The sequence below is a fragment of the Cheilinus undulatus genome, linkage group 14 (genome assembly GCF_018320785.1).
Source record: "Cheilinus undulatus linkage group 14, ASM1832078v1, whole genome shotgun sequence".
Classification (NCBI taxonomy): domain Eukaryota; kingdom Metazoa; phylum Chordata; class Actinopteri; order Labriformes; family Labridae; genus Cheilinus; species Cheilinus undulatus.
Window position 1 is genome coordinate 32553031 of NC_054878.1, and position 20624 is coordinate 32573654.

At 40.2% G+C, this 20624-nt stretch overlaps 1 protein-coding gene across 1 annotated transcript in view; it reads left to right on the forward strand.

Moving 5' to 3' along the window:
• tagapb (T cell activation RhoGTPase activating protein b) overlaps positions 1-20350 on the forward strand; it is a 36301-nt gene extending 15951 nt beyond the window's left edge. The window contains exons 5-16 of the mRNA XM_041804911.1: positions 5947-6117; positions 9933-10097; positions 12678-12719; positions 13185-13269; positions 13389-13442; positions 13833-13902; positions 14168-14310; positions 14647-14808; positions 16357-16466; positions 16776-16962; positions 17247-17328; positions 18536-20350. Of these exons, the coding sequence (XP_041660845.1) occupies positions 5947-6117; positions 9933-10097; positions 12678-12719; positions 13185-13269; positions 13389-13442; positions 13833-13902; positions 14168-14310; positions 14647-14808; positions 16357-16466; positions 16776-16962; positions 17247-17328; positions 18536-19677 (2413 nt within the window). The 3' untranslated portion in view covers positions 19678-20350. The remainder of the gene's footprint in view (positions 1-5946; positions 6118-9932; positions 10098-12677; positions 12720-13184; positions 13270-13388; positions 13443-13832; positions 13903-14167; positions 14311-14646; positions 14809-16356; positions 16467-16775; positions 16963-17246; positions 17329-18535) is intronic.
• The last annotated feature ends 274 nt before the right edge of the window (positions 20351-20624 follow it).

A 20624-nucleotide genomic window follows, 5' to 3' on the forward strand; every position in this document is an offset into this window, starting at 1 on the left:
ATGTATATTGAACTAAAAAATCTCAGTAGATATCTGAGATATCTGCATTTTGAGTAAGTTTGAGTTTATAAACTCACCAGGAGGCAGCTATGTTTTGGTCTGCACTGGTACTGTGAAGTCAACTTAGCCATAGCGCTTCTCACTGTTGCTATGCAGTAACCGGTTTTTCAGACTGGCAGTATGTTTTGTTGTTGCCGCCTTAACAGCTTTCATACCAGATGCGATTTTTCTGCTGGTTGGCTTTGTCTCCCTGCTGTCAAAGCTCGTTCATTCCTGCTAAGTTTTACATCAATAAACCTCCCTACAAGTGACTGGATTCAGTGTATAGTGGAAGCGTGCCAGTGGTTTTTCAAAATAAAAGCATTATGTACATACGAAGGGAGTTTCTCCAAAGAAATGCTAAAGTGGGCTTTTACTTTGAAAAGTGTAAACCGAAAGTGTTTTCATACTGTTTTTATGTTTACCTGCAACATTTTAACCGTGTGGAAACTGAAAGCTTCATAAATAGTAGAAACTTGGGGAACAACTTTATAAAACAGATGCATTTTAGCTCGTGGCCTTCATTTGGTTAATCAAAAACAGATTTCAAACATTTTCTACCAATGTGGACATAAATATTTGCTACAAGGTAAATATGGCTCTGTATTTACCATTTTCCTGTCTAGTTTGACTAGTAATCACTCGTGGTGCAAAAAACCAGACAAGACCTCAAATCTTAAAATTCTCTGTGCAGAGATGTGCAGCATCTCTGAGATGCAGCCTAAACACTGGCTAGCCCTCTGAAACAGCAGTTACCGCATAGGAACAGTGAGGAGTGCTGCAGCACTGTGACGCAACAATACCAGTGCAGACCAAAACATGGCGGCCTCCTGGCAAGTTTGTAAACTCAAATTTACTCAAAATCCAGATATCTAGTGAGATTTTTAGTTCAACATACATATGAGAGATAAAAAATATCTATCCAACAAGATGACCTTGTCTGACCATGCAGGGTTCCTTTTAACTTGGCTATGATGCACCAGCTGGTGCCATATGAAGGTTTCCAGCAGGGTGGAGGGACACAGTAATTTTTTTCCAAGGAGTAAAAGAGCCACAGAATCATCTTTAGTGTTTTTTTCTCTTTGTAGTATGAACCCCTTTGCCTTGGAAACACTGAATTTGAGTGCATGATTTTTTTTTTAGATTACAGATGGGAAAAACACATCCAAAAATAACAGACTCCGTGTGCAAAGAGCTTTATGCTTTGCATTTAAAGATATTGTGAGGAGTTTTGAGCTACCTATGAAACAGGCTGAAATTAATATTGATGACTTCTCTTGACCTACCGTGTTATGCAGCTCTAATGGAGTTCACTCCTTTGGTAGGGGTGCACAGCTCGCTGGCGGCTACGTCACGTGTTTTGTTGCTCTGATTGGCCCGTAAAAATGTGACAGAACTTTTCATCCAATCACTCTCTCTCCAAAGTTTTGGAGAGAGAGAGTTTGAAGACGCACCACCGGTCGAGGAGACGAGGAAGTGGTAGAAGTGGTTTTAGTCGGAGCGTGAAAGAGAGAAAGAGAGCGAATTGTAGCAAGAATACTCACAATGCCGGGAGGAATAGAGGAATATTCACCCCTGTGACAATGACATTCAGTCATCCGGTGAGACCGAGACTGCTGGTGCATCAGAGCCACAGCGACTCCATCCGCCATGAGAGTCTACAAGCAGCACATACCAACGCCGATGCTTTTCCTCACGGTGGCGGGGGTTGGGTCGTGGTGGGGGTTGCAGGGGTGGTCGAAACATTAATATTGATGGCGGTAGCAGGAATTTAAAAAACACAGTGGAGGTAGTGTAATGATTGATGTTGTTTTAATCTGAGCCCAGAAGCAGATCAGAGGCAGAAGCAACAGTTTTTACAGATTTATTGTGCAGGAACAGGTTTGAGGAGGGGGAGGGGGGAATCCGGGGCCAGGGAGTGAGGGAGATCCACAAGGTCTAGAGAGTTTGAGGGGGGGGTGTCCAGAGCCAGAGATCCGAGAGGGAGTCCGAGTCGTGAGGCTGGAAGTCTAGAGCGAGAGGGGAGTGAGTGAGTCCGTGAGGCAACATGCAGTCCAGGAGAGAGAGGTGAGTGAGAGTCTGGCGGTGGAGCAGAGATTGGGCGAAGGCACTGGTGGCACTGGCAGGCACTGAAAAAAAGGGAGACAGCCAAGGTAAGTCACAGATTCACGAGAAAGCACTGGTAAAAGTACCAAAAATCACTGGAAATACAAATCTCGAGCGTGAGGCCGATACCACAGTAGGAGCGGAATAATCTGGCGCCTGCAGCTCCTCACAGCAGAGCTTAAGAGGCAGTGGTGATTGCAGAGATTGTGTGCAGGTGCAAGGGTGCCAGAACCAGTGCGGAGGAGGGGCCCAATCTCTGTGAAGATAAACACAACAGAGCACGAAGCAGGAAGCAAATCTCCGGAAGTTTTTAAAATAAAAGAAATGTGAAAAATCACCACAGGTAGAGGCAGATGTGGAAGAAGCAGTGGTGGTGGAGGCCACCTGGTGACTTCAAAATATGCAAATTAGATGAGTGAATTTACTCCCACCACAAACTTTGGGTCATACTGAAGATTTTTCTCATTTACAGTACACCTGTATCTCTAACCACTTTCAAGCTACAGACTTTTGAAATCTTGATATCACAATTGAATATTTTCTCGAAAAAAACTGTGGTGCCCAAAGGGTTAAGCATTCATCTTGAAAATAATTCAATCAAAGTAAATGCTTGTGAGTCATTGAAAAAGCTTGGTGGTTATTTGAATGTTTTTTAAAAAAAAAATTTAATTTGATATTTGGAGAGTGACAGTGCATTTGAAGTGTTTTAATGGGTGCTCCTATATTTAACATTTCTGGTGAAATGCACACATGCAGGGATTTCTTGCATACACAAAATGTATACTACAAAATGCCTTTATTTTTGAATATTTTCCATGAGTGATATACTTTCTATGAAAGACATATATTTAATCCACAATCAAATACACATGTTCAAGACAAGATCAACAAAGACTGCTCTGGACAGTGTCGCCAAATATGACACAAATCACAAGTTCCTCTTGAGATTTAACTAACAGATTTGCTATCTTTATTTATCATTCATTTAGCCAAGCTGGATTTCTTTTTCAAGAATGGCAGCAATACACAGTTTCTTCAACCAATACACTTGAACTCATATAGTACAAAGCAACTTTAAGCAATAATTGATCACAATAGGAAAGTGTATCAGGCTGCTTTTAATGCTACCTTTTAACTACTAAAGGCTTATATTTTAGTTTTCTTTCTTGTTGTTTGGCCTTACATGAAGATGATTCCCATTTACAGTCGTTTCTCACACTGTTGTGTTTGCCGGTATTTATGTGTCATATTCAGTAGGCCAGAAAGGTGACAGGGAAAGTACCTCAGCTTCAAGTATTTGAATTTATGCCCACAATCAGTGGGAGGAGCAGTGACCAAAGTTGGTTTCATAATGATTTAGAGCAAACAACTTTTACCTCCTGTTCACACCTTGGCTTTTATGTTGATTTTGATGCACATTCAAGACTTCAAGACTAGACAGCAGAAAGGGAAAATATAGATAGCTTATTTTTTTCATTAGGGGTATTTAGTTTGAAATATCAAGTGAGATAAGAGTTAATCCATATTTAGGTGGGGAGCAGCAGCTTTTGTTTCTCAAACAAATTAAAATCAATCAATAAAGCCTGTTTTATCCCTGTACATTTCTGCTGAACAAACAAGCAAGTGAGCGAGGTAATGCTAGTAAAAAGCTGCTTTTAATTAAACATTATACGGATATAAATGTCATATTGATCAGAAAGGGTAGCTGGTGCCTCCAGGCACACATGTGACATTTTTCAAATGACTAAATAAATGATGTAGTATCATAGGAAGGATAACCTAGTTTGATCATCTGTGCTTATTGTGCAAGGAAAGTTTCACAGGAATGTTTGCATGTATTTGGTGAGATCTTTCGACACCTTAAACACAAAGGCAGTATCTTCAGCCTATTGGGTTGTTCCACAGTGTTTGAAGTTTAGAAAGTTTCTGATTTAATTTTATTACATTTTATCTTCTAGAGAAACCAGGAACCAATTATTTTGACATTTTCAACCAGTCATGAGTATGTAATGAAAAGCATTGCAGTTTGGATTGTCATTTTTCAGGCACACATTCACGACCCACTCAAGAGAGCTCTGCAGCCCATTTTTTGATCCCAACCATGTCATTGTTTTGCAGATGACACTTAACCTGGCATGCCAGATGGATTTGTTTCACACATCCATCAGGTAAACCACTCATACACAGTGTTTGGGAAAGGGCAGAGGCTTTGAAAAAAAACTCTGAGGGTGATTGGATGAATGTTCTGGCTGTCACATCTTTACGGGCCAGTCAGAGCAACTAAACATGTGACGTAGCCGCCGGCGAGCTGTGCACCCCTACCGAAGGAGTGAACTCCATTAGAGCTGCATATCGAGAAGAGCTACACAACACGAACCATGGCGACTGTAGACATGTTTTTGTCATTTGTGATAAGAAAAGACCTCAGTGCTGTTCTTTTTTTTTCTTTTAACGGAAAGAATGTTGTCAAGTTCTGATAAAACTGGCACTTTAGCAGCATCCACGCTGTCTTCCGCCATAATTGCACCGGCCTCTTGTTGCTTGCTTACGTCACGACTCCGCTGCACCTGAAAGTACTGCCCCTGGATGCTGATTGGTCCTGTCACTTTCAAACCGGACCTAAACGATTCAGATGGGAGCTTTGCAAGATGGATTAGCCAGTGAGAAACACAGAAACGGACGTATCCATCTGCTTTGCAAGGTTAGCTGACACTCAGATGTACACTAAATTCCACTCTTTAAAGCTACTGCTTGAATTCTTCTCGGACTTAAAGGACTGTAATGCACAAAATTTCTTATAACCACTCAAGATTAAAGCCAAAGTACCTCTGTTTGGCCCCTCTGTCTTTACAGTCTCAATCTGTCAGCATATGTTAATCATTATAAAGCATAGTTTTCATCTATGGCCTCAAAAGTACTTAAAGTGCCGTTATTATGGTATAGAAAATTAATTTACATTATTTGGTGTTATTGTATTTATCTTTGATCACTGAAAGGGGTTAAAAAGTGACAAAATAGATGAAAAGTGGCATAAACAGAGTGGCAAAAAGCAGATAAAAATAGGTTTAAAAGGGGTTAAAGAATAGGACAATGTGGTTAAAGAGGCATAAAGCAGCCTAAAATTGATTTAAAGTGGAACAAATATCCCAAAAATAGCCTGGCAAAGTAGTGAAAATCGGTTTAAGAGTAGCACACAGGGGCATAATTTGCAGGAAAATTGCAAAAAGGAGTCAAAGAATGGCAAAATGGGTGAAAAGAGGCAAAAATTAGTTTAAAAGTGGCAAATATGATCAAAAATAGGTTAAGAGTGGCAAAAAATTTTGCAGAAATGGCAGAGTTCTCTGGGATTTCCAGGGGCCCAGCCAATGGGGGCAGGCCTGTCTCCTTGCGGCCTGCTGTATTATAGATAATAGGGATGGATCTTATCAGTAATGCTTAAAAATATCCTGTGTTTTGAAAGGAAATACAGATACTTATACAACAATATGTTGATCAGCCCAAAATTTGTATCTAATCTTTGTATATTTTATTTTCCAGAGTCTCTGTCAAGACTAAATTAAACTAAAATTAAAAAGCATTGGTCAGAAGTTAACTCCCACCAAACAACTTATAATCTGCTCAGACAATGAGCTGGCAGGCGGTGCACCGAGGCAAGAAACAGATTGTTTTTGTTATCATCAACACCATCTGCTTCTTCATCACCGTGAATAACCTAATTTGCATCAACAACACCCTTAGCATCATTATGACTACGGGTATTCCATGTCACCTTCTTTTTTTCACATGTACCCTTTCTCACAGGGAGGAGGCTTCCTGCTGGGTCTCTGTGGAGCAGAGTCCGTTCGTCCTCGGCCTGACCAGTGAGAACGGAGAGCTGCTGCTGGAGGAGTGCGTGCAGGTCACAGAGAGCTCCAAGACCAAGGAGAGACACCTGTTCCTCTTCAAAGATGTCATTGTATTTGCCAAACTCAAGTAAGATATGATAAACAGGTCAGTTATCCATAGTGAAATGGGAGGAAATTACAAACAAGTGTCACTGAAAAAATGAAATATACAGTCATTTTGCTGAAGTGTTGTTTTACGTGCTTTTCTGCTGCATTTTTGTACAGCTGGAACTGGAGAGCAAAAGAGGAACTAAAAATGAAACATTTTCTCACAGGGAGTGCTGGGGAATCTCCCAGCATGCTGTCCGTTTGTGTTTGGTGTCTCTGAATAGAGCTTGGTAGTTCCCACTGAGCAGAGTCACATGAGGGGAAGTTGAACGGTATTCACCGAGAAACATACACCAGATTTCAAGATGTAATTTCAACACATCTTTAGCTTCTGTTTTTTTAAATATAAACAAAAAATGTAAGTGGATTACTTTCACTTTTAAATGATGTGCCTCTTATAGCACTTGTCACATAGTTGTTTATGTAAAATCTTAAAATCAGCATTTTTCAGGAGTTATCATTTTACATGATAGTTTCTATAGTAAATAAAATGAAAATCTTCCTTTATGAAAAATACAGCATTATCTGGCTATTCAAGATTTCCATCTAACACTATTACAGAGCACATCAGATTTAAGAAGCTTGGAGTTAACCTTTATTTCTAGGTATTTTCAAGGTCCATGTTACAAAGTGACTCACTGAGGCAGAACAAAACAACAGTCATAAATCTCTATTCACTTTTCTTAATTACTGTCAGCCTCGTTAAATCAGGTGTGAGCTGTTAGCTGTTAGAAGCAACTGGTGGAAGTTTTTATGGCTCATGAGTGGGTGGGAGACCACAGTCATCTCTGTTAAATCTGCCCACGGTTCCTGTAGGCGCACAGCTGAGACACGAGCATGGTACAGTAAACAAACTGCATTAGCTTTGAAGTATTTATAGATATGAATTTATGGGAGTCATTGTTTCTAGAGACAATTGTCTAAGCTGCTGTGAGATGGCCATCAGTTTTACTCATCACGTGTTGTTTACCAGTAAGAGGAGTACTTCAGCATACAAAGAGTGTTTTCTTTAAAGTCCTTCTGCCTTTAGAGTGATTGTGTTATTTTATATCCTTTACCTTGAATTGGATTTTTTTTTTCGATAAGACATCAAGATGCCACAAAACAGACAGCAATATTGAGCATTTTGGAAATGTTACTTTATTTATAACCTAATAGGAGTTTGATAATACAATAAGGATTGACACAACCCAGGTCGTGTTCTGGATGTCCTTCCACATAAGCAGGGGTATGGACAAAAATAATCTGTTAAAAAAATGAGAAAAAGTTTACTGCAGAGTAAAGGGTGGGTGTGGCGAGTAAACCAGGCTAAGGGTACAGTGTGGGCAGGTAGAAGGGTTGCCATGAGCCCCTGAAACGACCAGTGGTCACCGGGCATATCACCAGGGTTGAAAAGGCCTGGACAAAAGAGACACTGTTGAGCTGGGTGCCAAGCGACATGTGTGTCATCATGTATCAAGCCTGACTCTGGCTGCAACCCCCTCCTTTTCCAGCCCAAGGTTGTGGCACATCGGGCCCTGTGATGAATACTTAGCACCCTATATGCCTAAATCTTATGTACATGATTGCATCTTATTTTACAATTCGTTTTAAGCTTTCAAAATAGAGCCACTTCCAAAAGATTTCCCACAATTGCACCCCCACACTTTAAACAACCTTTATCTTGAATCTAATGCTACTGCTAGCAGGTAATTATTTTGCTCAACTAAAACTTTTTTTTATATTTCTTGTTCGAGGCGAGACACCTTGGTTGCATTATAGTGTACTTGGTACAGAGCTCTTCTGGTAGGGTGAAGTTATTCCGTTGCTGAGCCAACATCAGAGTAGTAAAAGGAGCTGGGACAGCTCCCTAGCTTCTGCAGCTTAAACTGTGTTTCCATCAGGTGGTCCAGTTTGATTGAGTGCTGTTTGGTGTGGTTTAGTGTGGTGTGGTTTGGGTTTGCACAGACACCCGAACCTTCAGATGCATGTAGCGTCACAGGCAGCTGATGGAATATGTTTATAAAAATGTTTTGAGCCATAATGGCCATTAATAAAGACATAATATGAAGCTAGGCTTTACAGACTGGTACAGACTTGATGATTTTTATTTGATTTGTCCATCACTTATAAACTGTGCTGATGCCTGCCTTCAGGCTCTGCTTCATGTACTTGAAATCAGGTCCACATAAATGTCAGGAATCTGGATTTGTGGCCACATATCACTGTCCAAGGTCCAGGAAACAGTATGGATCTCTGTTGAGTCCTAACCTTTAAAGCAGATAGATATGCGCGTTTTCTCCCATGTTTCGCCTGTGTTTCTCACTGGCATCCATCTTGAAAGCTCCTATCCGAACCATTTGGGTCCGGTTAGAAAGTGACAGGACCAATCAGCAACGAGGGGCAGGGCTTTCGGGCGCGGCGGAGTCGTGACGTAAACAAGCAGCAACAAGAGGCCGGTGCAGTTATGGCGGAAGGCTTTACCTTGGATGCTGCTAAAGTGCCAGTTTTATCAGAGCTTGACAACATTTCTTCGCTGAAAGAACAAAGAACAGCACTGAGTTGTTATCTTTTCAAAAATGACAAAAGTTGTCATTGTATACAGTCGTCATGTTTCGTGTTAAGCAGTTCTCCATGGATTTGCTCCTCGGTAGCGGCTACGTCACATGTTTTGTTGCTCTGATTGGCCCGTAAAGTTGTGACAGACAGAACATTCATCCAATCACCCTCCGAGGATTTTTTCAAAGCCTCTGCCCTCTCCCAGATGCTGTGTATGAGAGGTTTTCCAAATGGATGTGTAAAACAAACCCATCTGGTGTGTCAGGTTAGTTGAGTCCCTAATTTAAGCAGATATTAGTCTGTTTTTCTCTTTTTTTACCAACTTATAGGGCAAGCAGCTGTGTTTAGCAGTTAAAATTGAAGTCAGTGCAAACTCTCTATCATGTATGTGAAGCTCCACCCGTTTGTGACAGAAAGGTCACCTCCACAGAAGGGTGCCAAAAAAGTAGGGTGGAACGGGTTTGTTATTTGAGACCCTTCCCAACTTTGAGAATGGAAACGCAAATAAGTGCGAACCATACCAAACTGAACCGGACCACTCAGTGCCATGGATACTTTCAGGTCTATCAGCACTCAGTGACCCAGTTACATAACTTCAGTGTAAACCACATTTAAAGTTACGGGGTCGTGATCTACTGCTGTTAAAACCAGAAATGTGCTCATACACTCTTGTTTTTATTATTTTCTTTTAACCTTTATTGTAAGCTGTTTTTCAACCATGAATGAAATGAATGTGTCTGGACATAACTGTCTGCTCCCTCAGCACCTTTCAGGTCTGGACCAGGCATTTTTCACACACGATTTGAATTCGCATACGATTAAACTTTGCTGTAACCCTCTTTGATATTTCTTTCAAAAGTTTAACTTCACACCTTTTCAAAGCTGTTAAAGATGACTCCTGTTTTATTCAGAGATGTGATCTAGGGTGTCTGTTATCATCCAGTCACACAGAAGAAATGTCAACTGAGGCATTCAAGCATTTATTTTTATGGTTTCTTACCATTTATCTCAGTGAGTATCCCTCCCTGTCACATTACATTGATGCATTTTGTGTTTAAGTGTTAAACTGAAGGTGGAATATTTACAGCTGACTTATTTTTTTTAAGTTTTAACTAAGCTCCTGTAAGTAACAATTTTCACACCTGCCCAACTGAAATCAATCAGAAAGACAACAATTTCTGGAACTGAAACTTCCTTAAAAAGAAGAAATCTGTGGAATGGAAACCAAAATGTTTCTTTCTGTTTTGTCTTTACCAGGTCAAATGCCAGCTACCGGCTGAAGCACAGAGTGAGCCTAGAGGACATCTGGCTTTATGGGTTTGAAGATGAATCAGAGGAAGAAGAGGGGACAATGGGGGGTATCGACCTCAGGGTGACAGTCGTGTTGGCCTGGGCTTTCACCGTTTGTTTGGTGTACTTTTGGTGAGCAGAATGACTCTCAAACACACATCAGCATGAAAAATGTTTTGTTTTGTAGTTCTGATAATGCCTGTGTGGCTCTGAGGATCTTCACATGATAGCTATTCTTTATCCAAACCTTAACCTGGATTCTTACTAGTATCCTTCTTGAGTGGCTTCCAAGCACTTTATGTTAGTGGGCCCTTATTACCAAGTAATTCTGTAATAGTAAGTGATAATTATCTAGATTAAGGTGGCAGTTACCTAGTGATAAGTTAGCTTTTTAACAAGTAATAATTTGGTAATATTCAGGAATTGTTTACCTAGTAATGATGTATTAATTAACAAGTAATTCCTTACAATATTGTGGCAAATCTCTGATAATAAGGTGGTATTTTAACCCAACGCTCTAACTCTAACCCTCACTTGCATTTTATTTTAGAGGGCCCTTATTACCTTTTAATTATGTAGTCGTAAGTGGTTATTATCTAGATTAAGGAGGCAGTTACAAAATTAAAATTTGGCATTTTAACAAGTAATAACTTGGTAATATTCAGGAATTGTTTACCTAGTAATAAGTTATTATTAACAAGTAATTACTTACAATATTGTGGCAATTTTCTGGTAATTAGGTAATTTTACCAAGTAATTTCTTAGAAATATCATGATAGTTTTCTATAAAAGTTGCTTGATAATTCTTATTTTGGCCCACTAAATCAAAGTGTGTCATTCCTGAAAAACGTTCAAGTATTTTTCAGGGTTAGGGTAAAATACCACCAGAGAATTGCTGCAGTATAACAAGAAATTACATGATAATTAATACGTTATTAATAGGTAAATACTTCTTACTATATTATATTTCCGAGTTATTATTTGGTAAAATACCAACTTATTACTAGGTAATTACTGCCTTATTCTTGCAAAATTTCCACTTAGTTTCCACTTATTACTATGGAATTACTATAAAATTAGGTCCCACTAAAATACATTGTTATCAAAGGTCTTTTTGGTTGGAACTTTTGCCTTTTGTTTGGGTTGTTATATAATGAAAACAGTTATTGTTGATGTTAGTGACAGCAGTGCATCATCTGTTTGCTCTTGTGGGTCCTTGGTGGCCCAGCTTTTCCTTCATATAAGGTGCTCTGCAAGGTTCTGTCTACATCCAACACTCCAACAAGTGTTATTGAGGTTGGGGTTGTTGTTTTTTTTTTTTTTTTTACTTTTATCGCCTTTTTTTTTCAGACAGGACAGTTGATCGGATTTGAAACTGTTGAGAGAGAGACGGTAAAAGGGAAAAGGAGCCATTGGCCTGATTTGAACACAGGTAGCCTGCTTTGGGGACAACAGTATCTGTACTTAAGGTGCACGGACATAACACCTGAGCTATCAGCGCTCCTATAAAAGCGGATTTAACTTTATGATAATGTTAAAGGGCCTGTTAGGAGTTTTTAACTGTTTTTAAAACATGACATAAGATTACACTCATCCCTTTTTATGACCTACAAAAGGAAATGAGACAATCAGAGACTTTAGAAAATCTTTTCTTGATGAATGTGCTCTGCTCTAGGGTACACATGTGTCAACATATGTTGAGCTCACTCTGTTTAACACCCCCCCCCCAGCCCCTGGTTGTGGCACATTAGGCCCTGTGATCCATAGCGTCCTATATATATATATATATATATACAAGATTTATCTTCTGTTGTTTTTCTTTAGTAGCCTGTCATGACTTCAGCATTAATAGAGGCCATTCATGTAATAGTGACACTTAGAATAAATGGTCATATGATTTGTGACCTTTTTGAAAACAGGGAAGTTGCGTAGAGAAAGTAGCATCACAATAGGGTTGCAAAATAGGAAGTTGTGGAGCTGGTTGACAAACCCATCCCTACATGTCAGCGGATTAAAGTCAGCTGACTTTATCTGGAAACACTGGTCTTTACAATAAAGATGAAGAGCAGGAGAAACACTCCTGTACTTTTTGTCTAGACAGTACTTAAAGTTGTACAAGTATGTTTCTCTTAAACCTCCCATCTGTCCCATAAGAGGAACTTAAAGCCACAGTTTTATTATTCAACAACTCCCACGTTTCTCACAAAGTAATCAATCATAAAGCTGCTTTTGACTACATAAGAAGAAGATAATGAATCCCCCCAGAGTGTTTCAGTTGTTTTGTCTGAAAACGAGAGGTCACATTTCTGCTTGGGTCTGGAGATGATTCAGTGTGAGAAAGTTTCATTCCTTCTCACTCGCATGGTGCCTATGAGAAACCATGAGCTCCATTTTTGATGCTCTCTTGTCACAAACATTGATCAGGCTAAAAGAGGGCTGAAGCTGCCACATCAGGTGTGCATGTGGGCACATGTTTCTGTGTCATGTTTCCACTGAACGTCTACGATGGTCTAGGAGGAAGTGGAAGGTGTCTGGTTGAGGGAGTCGCCGTGACGCTGCTTCCTGTCCCCATGACTGAGATACACTTTCCATCCGAGCTGTTAAAAGAGAGCATGCTCACACTGTAGTTCATTACTCCCCCGGTTTCTACTGGCTTTGTTTGACTCTCTGTGTGGATTAGTAACTCATACCATGCTGTTATTTTGCCGACAGCTCGCCTGAGGTCAAAGAACGCTGGCTAGATACTCTCCACAGGTAAGAAATGACAGTAATTAATCTACATGTTCTTGAAAAATTACTAAAAATATTTTTTTAGTTTATTGTTAATTCTGCCGTAAGCACTACGTATAAAGAGGATCAACATGCAGTTTGCAACAACCACAGTGTGAACAGATCAACAATGTACAATAGGCACATCAGGCCAAAACAGATATTTACTCATAAACGTTTAATATTTTACAATTTAAATATTTTTCTATTTAGCAAGATAAAATCTTGAATTACTTATTGTCACTGTCACTGTTACTGTAAAGAAGCCATTTGTAGATTTATACGTATCCACTTTTAAGGTGATGCACTCTACACTTCACAAAACAGATGTGTAGTAAACACAAAATCAAAGCTGCACCCCAAAATGTGAATATTCGGGCTGATTTTAAGACTTTAAAGGTAAGATTATAAGTAAATGTATTGCATGTGTGTGCTTTTTTAAAATCACAGACAAATTAGAGTTGCAAAGGCGAGGATCGGTTGTGTTTCTTCACCTCCACGCGTCCTCATGAAGGTGTTGAGTGGTAACATCACAGTAAGTCTCCCTTCTTTATAGCCTAAATGCCAAAATATATATAATTAAAGATATGATTAAGAATAACCTTTTTGCAATGACCTAATTTCATTCTCTCCTCCTGTGCCTTTGCTTTCCAGACTAAAACTCTAACAGGAGGAGGCATGGAACCATTCATTGAGTGTCCTGTTGATGTAAGTAATCCCATTTTCACCTGTGTTCAGAGTTAATAGATTTTCAAGTGCTATAAGTGTTTATGAAAGGCACTTGCACCTTCCACTCATGCTGAAAGGAGGTCACATAAGACAGATGAAAACAGCCTCTTTTACGCTTATGCAGCAGCTGAAAATTGTACAGCTTAATTGCAATTTAAAGGTGATACAAATTTAGGCTTCAAGATTCAAAAATGCAACAAATGTGATTCATTTTTGGTGTTTTCCACAGATTTTTCTATCAATTATTTTAATTTAGCTGTATCACATGTAAGAGGCATGATCGACCCCTCCCCTTCTTTCCTTCTGCGCTCTTTACTTCCCTTTTGCATACTCATAACCACGTTGCTATTTTCTTTGTTTTGTTGCCAGGGGGACCCAAATATTTCTGCTCAACCGAAGCAGTTACATAACCCGGAGGAAAGGCCAACACAGCCCGTTGGTGAGTTTGAAAAGTGGCAGTTTTGATAGAGGGAGGGGCTGTGCCATATGTAGCTGTGATATGAAAGCGAACGACCACAAACAGAAGAAGGGAGATCCAGGTGTTGATTAGAGCAAGCTAGGGGAATAAACTTGCTGTGCAAAGTTAGCCTTTGTTCTTGCACATGTGGTTAGGCTGCACTATCTCTGAATTGCTGTCAATAAAATATTTAGATCTTTTGAAATTTTGACCAAGCTGATGGATGAAACTTCTCTCCTCCCATCAGAGACAAAGTGGAAATGGCTCAAGAAGGGCACTAGTTTCAGCAGGAAAGCCCGCCGATCTGATGCCGACTCAAAGATGCAGCTGTTTGGACAGCCCCTCTGCAAGATCTGCCCAGATGACTGCTCACTTCCCAAACCGGTCACAGTAAGTTTCCAGCTTAAATGGCACATCTTGTCACTTCCACTCGCCAGTCTCTTGGGCAACACCATTTTTTTTTTTTTTTTTTAACTTCACAAAATTATGACACCAATTTGGGATGGAATAAGGGCAGCTTGTTGAGAATGATATAAGTGATAAACATGCAGCTGCCTGTCTGACCTTTGACAGACTGGTTCTTAGAATTTGTTAGCGAGGACAGGAAACCACACAACCGCTTAAGCTGCACTCTGATTAGTCAAAGCCCCAAGAAGCCCCCCCAAAAAATCATGTTTTTCTTTATGCTCTTAAAACCTAACCTCTTGTCTCCTGTTATTTTTGAAGGAGATGCTGCTGTTGCTGAGGAAGAAAGGGCCGTCCACAGAGGGAGTGTTTCGCAAACCGTGCAACAGCAAGATCATGAAGGACCTTAGAGAGCAGCTGAACAGTGGGCTGGAGGTCAACCTGGAGAGGCAGCCAGTTGTTCTGCTCGTTGGGCTGCTAAAAGTATGTTCAGTGATTTTTACACATTAGTAATAACTTATAGCACTTTTCAAAACAGAATTACAAAGTGCTTCACAGCATAAAAACATACATACAATTAGATTAAGACAACTGAATTCCAACAGCAGGACAGCTTTAAAATTATCAAAACAATCAGTCAATAACATAAAGGTTAAAACACAATCAAATAAGATGTTAAACCAGTTTGACCCAGGTAGAACTTAAATCTAGTACATAAATTAATAAAATGAAATAAACTGGGTTAACTGCTGCTACAGCTTCTGGTCTATCTTTAGTGCTCCAGCTATTATCACTACTACCACAACCACAGCACTGATGCTGCTGCTGCTTCTACACTTCAGCTCTACCACTTCTAATACCACAATAGTTCAAGAAGTAGTCAGGAAGTTTTTATTTTCATAAATTAGCAGTACTAAGATATTGAAGAACTACCTATTTGAGTGTAAGTCATGCCTTGAAATGGGGTAAATGGATAAACATACTGGAATAAAATACACCCAAAAGCAGGATTCTCATTGTATAAAATGCAGTTTAAGTAGAAGAACGTTCCTCTAGCATGTAGGAAGTATTAAGTATTGATACTGATTAATACAGGAGCCAGAACAATACAGGATTGTTGGCATAATGTGCTGATACCACTACAGATACTAATTCTGATATTTAAAATGATACGGTTCTGATGCTGTTGTCTATACCAATACTGATAATGAGAAAAAAAAACAGATACTCAGGCTAGGATGTTAAGCATACACAGTACTGTGCAAAAATTTTAGGCATTTTTGAGCCAAAAATTGAGGCTGAAGAAAGGCCTGTAATGGCAAGTTAACCCACCTGAGGGCACCATGGGGCAGGAAGGGGGATTGACACAACCCTGATTGTGCTCTGGATGTCCTTGCATATAACCAGGGGTATGGGAACATAGAAAAAATAGCAAGCTCCACACCTTTAGGGCAGAGTAGGGGGTGAAAAGAACAGAAATGCTCTCAGATCATTGGCACAGCAGCTTTCAAAGTGTACTTTGAAGTTGGGGTAACTATTTGTTATTAAATGATTATGCAACATAACCAGAGGGGCGTTTGAACTGCTAAACATGACTGAAGTGACAATGTAACCAATAGTATCAATATTACCCTTGATAGGGCTGTACTGCAATATAATACTGGTAAATATTGTGGTATAGGATCATGAATTACACTTGACTTATGACTGTAGAGTAGATATTTCTGCAGATCACTGATACATCTGCCTTTACAGTGAATTATACTAAATTGTACTCATTCCAATTACACCAGTAACAATAACGATGTTGATACAGTGACTACCATCCATATGTTTCACTTAACTTACTTCCATTAAAACAGTTTGAACATTTACAATATTAAATCCTTCCTATATGTTTTAAAGTTGTTTTTGTTCTTCAGTCTCAAATCTTAAAGGTTATCATCTGTCTAGTGTGAACGCACAGCCTGATCCCAGCAGATCGTTTCTATTTATATACATTGCTTATTGTCAATGTCTCCTGTGTTGCAGAGTTTCCTTAAAGAACTTCCTGGTAGCCTGCTGGCGTCTGAACTTTATGATAACTGGATGACGGCTCTCGATAATGAAGACACCCAGCAGAGAGCTGTGGAAATCAGAAAGTGAGTATCAATATCTGCTAATGATTCTTGGCAGTGCCATTTCTATTCTTATATGATATCACCATGTGAGAAGAGATCTGTTGGTATTTTCATTACAGCTAATGTGGTAAATCTTTGACAAGTGGGTATTTTAAGTGGAGTTTTTCAGAGCATCCCTATTGCCCTACATCTGGAATAACTTCTTCTTTTTAAGTCTGTCTTCTGTTTAAAAAAAAGGAAGAAAATTCAACAAAAAAAAAGCGCCAAGCTAAGTCTTCTTCCTGTTCTCTTTTCGCCCCCTTCCTTCCCCTTTGTGCAACCTTCAAACAGTGTGGTAGATAAGCTCCCTGCAGCCAATAAGCTCCTCCTGCAGCACCTTGTTTGCGTCCTCCATCACATCCTCGAGAGTGCAAACATCAACAAGATGGACGCCCACAACCTGGCGGTATGCATCGCCCCCACTCTGCTGCAGCTGGATGGCTCCCCGCTGGACGAGCAGAAGGAGAGAATAGAGAAGGTAAAATGCTTGTTATGACTGTACTTTCTCACTTATGTTGCTTTGAAGCTTTGTGGTACACAGTGCAGAAAACCTCAAGGGTTTCATAAGTAAACTTTTACACATTGTTAAGTGTTGTTTTAGTTCAACAATGTTAAAACACACAAGCTTTATCAAAACAAAAGCACTGCACTGTCTCTGGATTGCAACCTTCCTCTGATTTTTCAAAAATCCTTTATCTTGTTTTCAGTTTCAGTATCAAAATATTATCTCATTATCTCTTCTTTTTGTTTTGGTGTGTGTAGGTCACAGAGCTCACTCAGTTCCTGATTGAACATTGTGAAATACTTGGAGAGAATATCCCAAACCTGCTGGACACAGATGAAGGTATGTATGCACAAAACTCATACCAAGATTCATATCTCCTTTAATGAAGAATCTGAAAGTTATAAGGATGGCGAAGGAGGGCTGAACCTGTGTACACTGCCTTAAAACCATGACTAGGGTTGTTTTTATCTCATAGGGGCCCTTCCTTTTTTCTTGAACATCATGCACCACACACATTTCTTACATAATCATGAATTAAATTAAATTTATTTGGGGGAAATTAATTTCTACATAAAGAAAACATGGCTCATTATGGAGTAAAAAATCAATTTAAAAATGTTTCCTTTTAAGAGAGAAAACTGTAATTATGTACCTAGCATCAGCTAGCTAGTTGGAGGTCAGTGGTGTAGTGGTGCCTGCAGAAATGGGTAAATTGGTTATACATACACTATGTTGTTTAGTTGACTTGTCTCAAGTTAAGAAAACACTCAGAAAACCATAAAAAATCAAGCTCAGATCTAGACGGGTTCATGATGGCAGTGGGTGAACAATGTAGCAGAATGTAGCTGACATTAGCAGAGCTAGCCCTGCTGGCCTTCCATCCTCTACACAGGTTAACATCCATACTCCTGCGCTGATTATCAGGATGTGTTTGTTATATGTAACTATAACCTGACAAAGCCTACATACAGCTTTAGCCCCATTTTCTAGAACAAAATAGCGCTAAAAAATGCTGTACCTAGGAGTTGCTATCAGTGCTGTCAGTTCATTGTTGTTTACATTCAGGTCAAAGCACATTATGGCAGAATGGCAGTAACTAAGACTGCAGCTACAGTGGCTACTGATGGCAGCTGGCTGTGTAACCATTAAGACAGGGTATCAGATCAGGACTGAGGGCCTGAACAGTAACCGTTTAATCATTTAGCTGGTGTAACACGTCCTTACTGCTATTGCATATTAAGCTCACCTTAAAATAGGCCATTTTTGTATCTGCATATTGACACTTAGCTTCTTGGCTTCAAGCATTCAGGATCAATAGGCAATAATAATACAGGAAGGAAGCTGATAGAAATGCATAACTTTATTAGGCTTAACCAGTTGTTCCAATGGTTCTCAAGTGGTGGGTCAGACCCAAAAGTGGGTCATGGAGCTATTTCCTGTGGTTCGTGAATGTGAAGATTGATTTTGTGTGGTCTTTTTTTCAATATGTGAATATTTTTTTGATGATTATTGCTAATCCTGCTTTTTTTTTTAACCCATTCTTCAGACTCGCTGTCCTCTCAGCATCATGACTCTGCATACGATAGCACTGACCCTGATGGAGACGGAGAAGCAGGAGAAAGCGCCTGCTCCACACACGGAGGGAGCGGCTCATCTTCCTCCCTCAGTCCCAGCCTCTCTGCCTCCTCCTCCTCCTGGCCGGCTGATGCCTCCTTCAACACAAAGCCACCGTTCAACCGTCGCTGCTCCGAGCCCATTATCCATCTCCCTGCTGATCTAGAGAGAGTGTGCAGCCACGCTAGAAGCCACGACGACTGTTCGGTGGAGAGGAGCAGCTTCGAAGAGCAGCCGCTGAAGAAGCAGATCTCAGACGACTCTTTCTTGCTCAGAGGAGCAAGGCCGGTTTTGATGTTTCCAAAACTAAGCAGCAGCTCCAACATGGACCCACTGCCCTACATGGCAGGTAATCATACCCAGAACTGCTCATGCTCCTCCTTAGAGAGTGCTACCTCCAACCAATCAGATGGCTCTGTTTTTACAAGCTCACCTGTGGGGTCACCATCCTGCCAGAGGAGGGCAAACACCTCAGTTGCTACAAAATCTCAGCAGGACATTCCAAGGCCGATTTCTGATGAGAAAAAGCGCTCGCAGTCCATGAGAGGTGCCACTAAAGCCCTGCTGAGGACGCGGAGTTTAGTAACATTCAACAGGAGCAGCCTGAAGAAAGACTCTCAGAAAGAAAATGCTTTTCCATGTGAAACTCTCCCAGAGGACTCTCAGAGCGAAACAGACCCATGCACAGAGCCTCTGCGCAAATCGCGCCCCCTGTCCGCCATTGAAGTATTTAAGCACATGGACAGCAAGCTGCCCTGCAGGCCTCCGACCTATGAGCACGCGATGCAGAGTGTGGGTCTTCCTCCGCAGTATGCCTCAATGACTGTTCAGGATGCCAAACAGCTGGAGAGGAGGTCCCGCCCATCCTCGGTTAATTATGACTTTCCGTCTATGTACCCTGCCAGCCAGTACACAGACTGTTTTGATCAAACCAGCGTGGTTGAGCGGCGGCAACCCTTCCGACAGAGAGCGATGTCTGAGTCTGTGTCTGCGCGTCATCACGAGGTTGTATCGCGGAGATGCAGCCAGCCTGTATTTGAGGAATTTTCCTATGCCAAGGAGTCTTACGTTTGATTGACTTTTGAGCTGTTTAACAGGTTTGATTTGTCAGAGGTATATCAGTGGGCAGCGCCAAAAAAAAAAACTGCTTAACTGCAAGTTAGCTTACTGCATAGCTTCTCCAATTTTACAAGGCTTGAAGTTTCTATTATAAGCAAGGCAAGACTGTCAATCTTTTCTCTTAGTTTTCATTTGATGGAGAATCTGTGTCATGCAGGTTCTGCCCACTGAGCAGCTCTGCTTGTATCTGTACAGAAAGTCAAATTATTGATTCACTTTGAATGAATGTCAGTCCTGTGAAGCCTGTAAGGTTGCACTTTCTCAGTAGTACCATTTAGTGTACAACTTTTAAAGTATATATAGTTATGATAGATATCTAGTCTATCACAATGAAGCTAGAAAACACAGGCAACTGTGGATAAAATATGCTATGACTGTTCTTTTTTTTTTTGACACAGTAATTTGCTGAACAGAAAGATGAGCTAATTTTAATGCTTTTTTGTAAATTTCCTTCACCTTTTATTTCTCTTTCACTACATTACAGCACTTTTCTGATGATAACCATGCTTTGTTTATATGTCCGCTAATTGTAAATAAAGGGAAAGAGCAGTTTATTTAGATGGGTAACCTTGGGCAATGAATTGTATTAGATAAAGAATTCAGATGGAAAACCTTGGAATAAAAGAAAATAAAGTAAAATGGTGTGCTTTGATTCAATGAAGGCTTTATAAATGGATTCAGTGGTCCTGAATTGTTCCATTTGAGGCACAATTGAGGGGGAAAATGAAGGCAAGAGACCAATTTAGCTGAACTGCTCCATGGTTGCCGAGTGTTGCATAACATAGGCGCACAGGCTGGCTTTATTGAGAGAACAGCATGTTCTGGCATACTTGCTAAAACAGGAGGAAACCAGAGATAGTCACATGGGCGGATTTGGTTTTTCTCTGAATTACAGTTCCTCT